At 48.3% G+C, this 10,827-nt stretch overlaps 1 protein-coding gene across 1 annotated transcript; it reads right to left on the reverse strand.

Moving 5' to 3' along the window:
- Nucleotides 1-975: 975 nt before the first annotated feature.
- On the reverse strand, nt 976-1,809 carry LOC138279378 (coiled-coil domain-containing protein 8 homolog). The gene has a single exon (XM_069219400.1). The coding sequence runs from the start codon at nt 1,807-1,809 to the stop codon at nt 976-978; it is 834 nt and encodes a 277-aa protein (XP_069075501.1).
- Between the last annotated feature and the right edge of the window lie 9,018 nt (nt 1,810-10,827).

Consider the following 10,827-nt stretch of genomic DNA (forward strand, 5'->3'; position numbering starts at 1 on the left):
TTGTAATATGTCGCAACAGGTAATCAGGGGTGCTGGAGATCTCCCTCCCGTTTATTCAGGCTTACTTAGGGGCATCTGGAAAGGGAACTAGGGACCCGATACCTGAGTTCAGGGGAGACACGTCTTGTCCAGTCTCAGTGTTGCCAGATTTTGAGCCCCAGTCCAAAGCTATCCAAGTACAAGCACAAATTTAGCCCAACGCAGAGCCGTATCAGCCCAAAAACCAGCCCAGAGATTAACTCAAATTATGCAAAATTAGCATTCAGGAAATATTTTAAATGTAAATCTTAAGTCTATTCAATATACACATATTTGAAGGAGATACACTGGGCATCAATGATCTTCTAAAATCATGCCTAATTTCTATCAAAAACATTTTGAGGACCAATCCCCAATGTGTCGTTCTAATCTGCACTTCTGTCACCACAAATACAAACTCGAGCCTGGTACTCATGAATTAACTCTACATGAGCAGATTATAAGCAGGCTTATGAAATCTAAGAACTGTAACATCTACGCTATTCAGCAGTGTGGTCCAAAAAAAGGACATTGAATGGATCTTGAAGAGGTAGTACCACAGAATGATACATGTATTAAGAAACACCCTTTGTGTTAAAGCAATGCCAGTAGGACCTATCTGGCATGGTTGGCATTCTATGTATTCTATGTATTTGCCTGAAGATATTCAAACAACTAATCTTTTTTGCAAGGCATTTACGACTGCATGGGACAACAATAAAAGTAAGCAGGTGTGCTCAGGTATGAAGCAGCATCGTGAAAACTTAAAACAGTTGTTTCCTTTGTGTTGCAGCACTAGCTAGACTAAAGCTCCTAGTCTGGGCATGAAGCAGACATGTTTGGGATCTAAAAGACCCCTTTTGCCAACACCCTTCCCTCAACATCCCAAAACCTATGCTCTCTTAGCTCTGCTGACACTACCAGCACTCCTCTTTTCCCATCCCAATCCCTTCCCCTTCATCGCTTGGGCTGTCCCACTCTCACACCACTGCTGGCCTGGGCATTCTCATGAGCCTGTGCACCTGCTCTCACACCACTGCTGACCTGGGCACTCTCATGAGCCTGTGCAGCTGCTCTCACACCACTTCTGGCCTGGGCATTCTCATGAGCCTGTGCAGCTGCTCTCACACCACTGCTGGCCTCATGAGCCTGTGCAGCTGCTCTCACACCACTGCTGACCTGGGCATTCTCATGAGCCTGTGCAGCTGCTCTCACACCACTGCTGGCCTCATGAGCCTGTGCAGCTGCTCTCACACCACTGCTGGCCTGGGCATTCTCATGAGCCTGTGCAGCTGCTCTCACACCACTGCTGGCCTGGGCATTCTCATGAGCCTGTACAGCTGCTCTCACACCACTGCTGGCCTGGGCATTCTCATGAGCCTGTGCAGCTGCTCTCACACCACTGCTGGCCTCATGAGCCTGTGCAGCTGCTCTCACACCACTGCTGACCTGGGCATTCTCATGAGCCTGTGCAGCTGCTCTCACACCACTGCTGGCCTGGGCATTCTCATGAGCCTGTGCAGCTGCTCTCACACCACTGCTGACCTGGGCATTCTCATGAGCCTGTGCAGCTGCTCTCACACAACTGCTGGCCTGGGCACTCTCATGAGCCTGTGCAGCTGCTCTCACACCACTGCTGGCCTGGGCATTCTCATGAGCCTGTGCAGCTGCTCTCGCACCACTGCTGGCCTGGGCATTCTCATGAGCCTGTGCAGCTGCTCTCACACCACTGCTGGCCTGGGCACTCTCATGAGCCTGTGCAGCTGCTCTCACCACTTCTGACCTGGGCATTCTCATGAGCCTGTGCAGCTGCTCTCACACAACTGCTGGCCTGGGCATTCTCATGAGCCTGTGCAGCTGCTCTCACACCACTGCTGACCTGGGCATTCTCATGAGCCTGTGCAGCTGCTCTCACCACTGCTGACCTGGGCATTCTCATGAGCCTGTGCAGCTGCTCTCACACCACTGCTGGCCTCATGAGCCTGTGCAGCTGCTCTCACACCACTGCTGGCCTGGACATTCTCATGAGCCTGTGCAGCTGCTCTCACACCATTGCTGACCTGGGCATTCTCATGAGCCTGTGCAGCTGCTCTCACACCGCTGCTGGCCTGGGAATTCTCATGAGCCTGTGCAGCTGCTCTCACACCACTGCTGACCTGGGCATTCTCATGAGCCTGTGCAGCTGCTCTCACACCACTGCTGGCCTGGGCATTCTCATGAGCCTGTGCAGCTGCTCTCACACAACCGCTGGCCTCATGAGCCTGTGCAGCTGCTCTCACACCAGTGCTGGCCTGGACATTCTCATGAGCCTGTGCAGCTGCTCTCACCACTGCTGGCCTGGGCATTCTCATGAGCCTGTGCAGCTGCTCTCACACCACTGCTGGCCTCATGAGCCTGTGCAGCTGCTCTCACACCACTGCTGGCCTGGACATTCTCATGAGCCTGTGCAGCTGCTCTCACACCACTGCTGACCTGGGCATTCTCATGAGCCTGTGCAGCTGCTCTCACACCACTGCTGACCTGGGCATTCTCATGAGCCTGTGCAGCTGCTCTCACACCACTGCTGGCCTGGGCATTCTCATGAGCCTGTGCAGCTGCTCTCACACAACTGCTGGCCTCATGAGCCTGTGCAGCTGCTCTCACACCACTGCTGGCCTGGACATTCTCATGAGCCTGTGCAGCTGCTCTCACACCACTGCTGACCTGGGCATTCTCATGAGCCTGTGCAGCTGCTCCATGACAAGCAGCTACAATGAACTCTACACGGGGTGGGTCCTCACACTGACTTTGGAATGGCTACCTATATTTATACTTAACTTTAAGGAAAAATCTCTTATCGATTTCTCAACAATAACTGTACAAACTGGAAAGTAATCCATGTTAGCAAAGCAGTCCCTGTTTACGTTTTATGCTTTACTTCATCCCCAAGAATATTTGCATTTTCCAGATGTTGAGTTTCTGCAATTTTATTTTCATGCAGCCTATGGCTGCGGTATCGTTCATACTATGAACTGAGTTGCCTGGGGTGTCTGAGTGAGTACACATTGTTAATGGGTATACAGGATTGGCACAATTGAGAGCCCTGAGGCTAAAAGCAGCACGAGTTACTTACAGTGCCTGACACGTGTCATTAAGGATTTCCGACAGTGCACTGTGCACTGCAGAGCAGACAGATCGATGATCACATATATGCGAATTACAAATGAAAGCAGCACTACACGTGTACAGCAGGATGTAGGATATCCAGGTTATTGATGACCATTTATTGCCCACTGTGATATGTTAGAAGGATTTATCTGCTAGTCACTAAATGACACTATGTGACAGTAGTGACAAAAGCAGTAACTCACTGAGCCATCCATATACAATTCAAATCTAGGGTCTGCATGTTAAAAGTAGGGTTGCCACCTGGGTGAATATGTGCCCGCATAGCCAGTATTTTGAGGTCCCAGTCATTAGAAAAATGTATAAAATCACCAGAAAGTAGAAGGAAAATGTCAAAACTTTTCCCTAGGAAAGAAGCAAGTGGTACCTTGGCGCAGCCACATTGTTGTTCTATTTTATGACGAAACAAAGCGCTCTCCAGACAGATTCTTAAACACCAGAGTTATCTTACTTGTTGCTTTTATGTCTTAAAAATGAGGAGACAAGCAGAGGCTCTCAGGATGGTGGGCAGGCTCACCAACCAGTAACCAGAAAAGCTTCACTCTCCAGAGAGCCGCAGTCTGCCCAAACCATGAGGCGAGCCATTAAAAAAAAAACGAACAATCCTGTTTCTGGTAATCACAGTGGTCTAAAAACTCTGGGGGCAGGCCAGCAGCATGAAGTAGGGCCATCATAGGTAGCTAGGAATGATTGACGGCCCTGCTGTGCATCAATATGATTGGCGGTGCCGCCTAAATCAGAGTCATGCACACACAGGGCATAATAAAGCTCAAATTTGGCACCCCGCCCAGAGAGTTATTTCCTGCGCAAAATGAAAAAATATTGCCCATTTGTGCGGGAAATGGGCCAATCTGCAACAATGGATGTCATTTTAACACTAGGAAGTGAACATGTGATTTCCTACTGTTTGCAGTCTGGTGTTCTTGGTCCCATGCTACATCTTGGCCCTGAAGGCAGGCATTTTGTGATTCAGTGTAAATCCGTTCAGTAGTTCTGGAGAAATTAGAGTTTAAAAAATATAGATGTCTAGGAATGCGGATCCTCTGCAGGTCCAACTGTCCCTGTGCTGATTTCTGATTGGCTGCCAACACTTCAAGCAGGAAGTGTTAGCAACCATCTTGGAATTTGGCTTCAGCCAAGTCAAAGACAAATAAAAGGTTAAAAATGAAAAGGGGGCAGGGTAGGAACAACCTGATCCCTTATCTCTGGTGCTGGGGTCCCAGAGGGACCCGGCCAGGGCTTAAAGGCATTTTTTCCAAAACATCATAAGAATCCTTGGATCCAGATCCGCAGATATTTTTGATGTTTAAAAAAAACATTGGGCAGTTTCCTGCATTTTACATGAAGCACCTGGTGGGCCAGGTCCCGGGGGCATGTCATAAATAAGGAGAGGGGTGCACAGGGCCCCTCTCCTGGGCTTGCCGAAGCCCTGGGGACCTCCATCTTCCCGGGGCCAAACTAATAAGGTATGCGGGGCCATCTGGCCCCCCTGCAGCATCAGGGACTAAAGGTTACAGGGATGTTATAGTTAGGGGACCACAACCTCCCTGGGGCAATAGTCATTAGAGGAGGGCTGCACAGCCCCCCTCAAGGAGCCAATGATGACCCTGGGGACCACCACCCCTCCCCGGGCTGGCTCCTGCTATGTCCCGGGATGCCATCCCCCGGGACATAGCTCATTTGCTTTTGCTTCAAGCAAAATCAAACAAAGTTCCTTTTCTGAAAGCGGGAGCTCCAACTGGCAGAAAGTTAAGTTTTCATCTGTTTCCCTGCACACAAATATGCATGCAGGGAAACAGATGAAAACATTGCTCCCGCAAGCCAGAAGCTGCCATTTAAAGCAGCTTCCTGATTTTGTGAGCAGTGTTGGCTCCCTCAGGGCACAGGGAGCTGGCTAAGACTGCGGGGGCCCCCCTATATTAGTTAAGGCATTTTGCCCCACGGATGAATGCATAGCCCCCCCACATGCAATATCAACAAAGCCCCTGGGAGGTGGCAGTCCCCGGGGCAAACATAAGCCCTGGGGGGATCCCATCTGCCTTATTTTTCCAGGGGCTTATTAAAAAACAAGCACAGGAGATAGCAACACAAATTCAGTGTAAAAAAGTGTTTTTTAATGCTCTGGCAGGGTCCCTCTGGGAGCCCAACACTAGGGCTAAGGCGTCAAGGAGTCTCTACACTGGCCCTTTTCCTCTTTTTTTTGCGTTTTTTTGTTGGGACGCCAAGTCCCAAAATGGCTGCCAAAACTTCCTGGTTGAAGTATTGGCCGACGATCAGATCTGTGCATTTCCCAGCACAAGTTTGTCATTATTTGCAAATTAATTGCAAAGGAACCACAGCCGTAGTATATGAGGGTAGCCCTAATGTTAGCCTATGAAGGGAGCAGGCCTCACAGCAGTGTAAAATGAATTTAGGAGTTTTACACTACCAAGACATGTAAGCTACACACGTACATGTCCTGCCTTTTGTCTACACAACACCCTGCTCTATGGGTCACCTAGGGCCTACATTAGGGGTGATTTATATGTAGAAAAAGGGGAGCTTTAGGCTTGGCAAGTACGTTTAAATGCCAAGTCTCACTGGCAGGCCTGAGACATGGTTAAAGGGCGACTTAAGTGGGTAGTACAATCAGTGCTGCAGGCCCACTAGCAGCATTTAATCTACAGGCCCTGGGCAAATGTAGTGAACTTTATTAGGGACTTATAAGTAAACTAAATAATCCAATTGGGTATGATCCAATGTCACCATGTTTTAAGGGAGAGAGCATATGCACTTTAGCACTGGTTAGCAGTGGTAAAGTGTGCAGAGTCCTAAAACCAGCAAAAACAGTGTCCAAAAAGTGAAGGGAGGCAGGCAAAAAGTTAGGGGACACCACCCTAAGGCTGTCAGGTCTAATAGTAAATAACTGTTGTTGTGCTGCTCTCTAAAGCAGACAAACGGCATCACCATGTGGCAGACTGTCACAAGTGCCAGTTTTGACAATTTACTGCTGGGTGCAGAGCACAAATAAAGCACTGCGTGAGAGGCTAGGTGTACTGGCTATATGTGAGAAAACAGGGCTGATTGCAGAGGCCCCCTAACTTTCTGTCCCCATTTTTCACTTTTTGCTGATGTTTTCCTGACTGACTCTGATGGTGCCCTGGGTACTGCTAACCAGTCCCAGGGCCTGTGCTCTGTGTAAAATGAGTATGCAAATTAGACTAATTATAATTGGCTATGTCAACCTACCTATAGTCCCTAGTATATAGTAGAGCATGTAGGTTTAGAGACCCTAGCATGGGCGGTGCACCCATAGGTGCCGTGCTGAGGTGCCCAGTGTCATTTTAAAGGCAGGCCTGCCTTGCTGGCTGCTTTGAAACTAACGTTATATGCAAATTTGACTTTGGAATTAAAAGTACTTCCAAAGTCTTAAACTACCTTATTTTTACATATATGTCACCCCCAACATGTGCCCTGGGTGCCCCTAGGGTTGGTCGCCTGGTAACTATAAGCAGGGACCTTATAAAAAATATTTTGTAAGCCCTAGAGGTAAAATAGCCAAATGTGTTTCTCCCACACTGTAGTCTATGTCCTCCATAGGCTAAAATGGGTAGACTTCATTTTTAATGAACAAAGTCCCCTTAAGTGTCAGATACCTTGAGTTTGGTATGAAATTAATTATTATAATAAATCCCACAACTTACAATTGTTGGATTTAATATAACTAGTTCAGGTAAAGAGTTTTAAAACTCTCACTGAAAGTTGCCAACTTCAGCTTTGTATTGTCCTTCTCTGACTGGCCAGGCTGCCTTGATGAGGTGTGAAGTGGCCTGGGCTGAACACAAAGGATGTGCCTTGGCGAGGAGATCTGCCTCAGCAGATGGGGAAGCAGGAAGTGAGGAGGGCAGCCAAACTGGTCTTCAAAGGCAGGGAAGGACATTTGGAGCAGCCCAGCACATCCCTCACATCCTGCAACCCTAGACAATTATGCACCTATCTTGATTAGATTAGGAGAGGTTGGGAGCGGGGTGCGTTTACGATTTGTAGCCACACCAGTGGGTGGGCTGAGCCAGATCTAACCTCCAAAAATCACTTTCAGCCATGTTGGCTTTTTGAGGAATGTTGCTCCCTTGAATTGATTTTTGCCACACTTCCCAGGAAGTGGCAATAAAAGAGGGGAGGAGCCTGCCTTTGATTGGATACCCAGGCCCCCTGTTTTACACCCAGAAGCAAACATAAATGTGGCAGAGATGCACCCATACCCTGACAAGGAAGAACATCAGAAGAAGAAGGACTGCCCTGCTGGACCCCTGACCAGCACCTGGACACTGCACTATGAAGGACTGCACCAGCTGCACACTTGGGCTTAACCACAAGAAGGACTTTGCCTGACTTTGTAGGAAAGTACCATCTTGCCTGGCATGTTACCCCCATTTTTCACTGTATATATGTTGTTTTAGTTGTATGTGTCACTGGGACCCTGTTCTCCAGGGCCCCAGTGCTCATAAGTGTGCCTGAATGTGTTACCTGTGTAGTGACTAACTGTCTCACTGAGGCTCTGCTAATCAGAACCTCAGTGGTTATGCTCTCTCATTTCTTTCAAATTGTCACTAACAGTCTAGTGACCAATTTTACCAATTTACATTGGCATACTGGAACACCCTTATAATTCCATAGTATATGGTACTGAAGTACCCAGGGTATTGGGGTTCCATGAGATCCCTATGGGCTGCAGCATTTATTTTGCCACCCATAGGAAGCTCTGATAATTCTTACACAGGCCTGCCACTGCAGCCTGAGTGAAATAACATCCACGTTATTTCACAGCCATTTTACACTGCACTTAAGTAACTTATAAGTCACCTATATGTCTAACCTTTACCTGGTAAAGGTTAGGTGCAAAGTTACTAAGTGTGAGGGCACCCTGGCACTAGCCAAGGTGCCCCCACATTGTTCAGGGCCAATTCCCTGTACTTTGTGAGTGCGGGGACACCATTACACGCGTGCACTACATATAGGTCACTACCTATCTGTAGCTTCACAATGGTAACTCTGAATATGGCCATGTAACATGTCTACGATCATGGAATTGCCCCCTCTATGCCATCCTGGCATTATTGGTACAATTCCATGATCCCAGTGGTCTGTAGCACAGACCCTGGTACTGCCAAACTGCCTTTCCTGGGGTTTCACTGCAGCTGCTGCTGCTGCCAACCCCTCAGACAGGTTTCTGCCCCCCTGGGGTCAAGCCAGGCTTGTCCCAGGATGGCAGAACAAAGTACTTCCTCTGAGAGAGGGTGTTACACCCACTCCCTTTGGAAAATGGTGTGAAGGCAGGGGAGGAGTAGCCTGCCCCAGCCTCTGGAAATGCTTTCTTGGGCAAAGATGTGCCCAATTCTGCATAAGCCAGTCTACACCGGTTCAGGGACCCCTTAGCCCCTGCTCTGGCGCGAAACTGGACAAAGGAAAGGGGAGTGACCACTCCCCTGACCTGCACCTCCCGTGGGAGGTGTCCAGAGCTCCTCCAGTGTGCTCCAGACCTCTGCCATCTTGGAAACAGAGGTGCTGCCAGCACACTGGACTGCTCTGAGTGGCCAGTGCCACCAGGTGACGTCAGAGACTCCTTCTGATAGGCTCCTTCAGGTGTTAGTAGCCTATCCTCTCTCCTAGGTAGCCAAACCCTCTTTTCTGGCTATTTAGGGTCTCTGTCTCTGGGGAAACTTTAGATAACGAATGCAAGAGCTCATCAGAGTTCCTCTGCATCTCTCTCTTCACCTTCTGCCAAGGAATCGACTGCTGACCGCGCTGGAAGCCTGCAAAACTGCAACATAGTAGCAAAGACGACTACTGCAACTCTGTAATGCTGATCCTGCCGCCTTCTAGACTATTTTCCTGCTTGTGCATGCTGTGGGGGTAGTCTGCCTCCTCTCTGCACCTGAAGCTCCGAAGAAATCTCCCGTGGGTCGACGGAATCTTCCCCCTGCAACCGCAGGCACCAAAAAGCTGCATTACTGGTCCCTTGGGTCTCCTCTCAGCATGACGAGCGAGGTCCCTTGAATCCAGCAACTCTGTCCAAGTGACTGCCACAGTCCAGTGACTCTTCAGTCCAAGTTTGGTGGAGGTAAGTCCTTGCCGCACCTCGCTAGACTGCATTGCTGGGAACCGCAACTTTTGCAACTACTCTGGCCCCTGTGCACTTCCGGCGGAAATCCTTCATGCACAGCCAAGCCTGGGTCCACGGCACTCTAACCTGCATTGCACGACTTTCTAAGTTGGTCTCCGGCGACGTGGGACTCCTTTGTGCAACTTCGGTGAGCACCGTTTCACGCATCCTTGTAGTGCCTGTTTCTGGCACTTTTCCAGGAGCTATCTGCTTCAGATAGGGCTCTTTGTCTTGCTCGACGTCTCCTCTCTCTCCTGGTGCAATTAGCGACCTCCTGGTGCCTCCTGGGCCTCAGCAGCGTCCAAAAATGCTAAACGCACGATTTGCAGCTAGCAAGGCTTGTTGGCATTCTTTCGGCGGGAAAACACATCTGCACGATTTTCCACGGCAAGAGGGATCTGTCCGCCAAAGGGGAAGTCTCTAGCCCTTTTCGTTCCTGCAGAAACCTCAGCTTCTTCTGTCCAGTAGAAGCTTCTTTGCATCCACAGCTGGCATTTCCTGGGCATCTGCCCATCTCCGACTTGCTTGTGACTTTTGGACTTGGTCCCCTTGTTCCACAGGTACCCTAGATTGGAAATCCACATTTGTTGCATTGTTGGTTGGTGTCTTTCCTGCATTATTCCTCTATCACGACATCTTTGTCTTTTGGGGAACTTTAGTGCACTTTGCACTCACTTTTCAGGGTCTTGGGGAGGGCTAATTTTCTAACTCTCACTATTTTCTAATAGTCCCAGCGACCCTCTACAAGGTCACATAGGTTTGGGGTCCATTCGTGGTTCGCATTCCACTTTTGGAGTATATGGTTTGTGTTGCCCCTATCCCTATGTGTCCCCATTGCATCCTATTGTAACTATACATTGTTTGCACTGTTTTCTAAGACTATACTGCACATTTTTGGTATTATGTACATATAACTTGTGTATAATTGCTATCCTCATACTGAGGGTACTCACTGAGATACTTTGGCATATTGTCATAAAAATAAAGTACCTTTATTTTTAGTATATCTGTGTATTGTGTTTTCTTATGATATTGTGCAAGTGACACTTGTGGTACTGTAGTAGCTTCACACGTCTCCTAGTTCAGCCTAAGCTGCTCTGCTAAGCTACCATTATCTATCAGCCTAAGCTGCTAGACACCCTATACACTAATAAGGGATAACTGGGCCTGGTGCAAGGTGCAAGTACCCCTTGGTACTCACTACAAGCCAGTCCAGCCTCCTACATTGGTTGTGCAGCGGTGGGATAAGTGCTTTGAGACTACTTACCACTCTTGTCATTGTACTTTTCATGAGAGAAAAATATACAAAACAAGTTCAGTGTGTGTACACATTGCTAAAAAGTTTTGCATTTCCTCTTTTCACTCTTTTCTAAAGTGCTGAAAAGTACTTCTAAACTTTCAAAAAGTTCTTAAAAGTTTAAAAAGTTTTTTTCTGTCTTTCTAAAAAGTTCTGAAAACTTTTTTCTCTTTTTCTATCACTTTTAACTCTCTCTAAAAATGTC

This window comes from Pleurodeles waltl, chromosome 2_2 (assembly GCF_031143425.1).
Source record: "Pleurodeles waltl isolate 20211129_DDA chromosome 2_2, aPleWal1.hap1.20221129, whole genome shotgun sequence".
NCBI lineage: Eukaryota > Metazoa > Chordata > Amphibia > Caudata > Salamandridae > Pleurodeles > Pleurodeles waltl.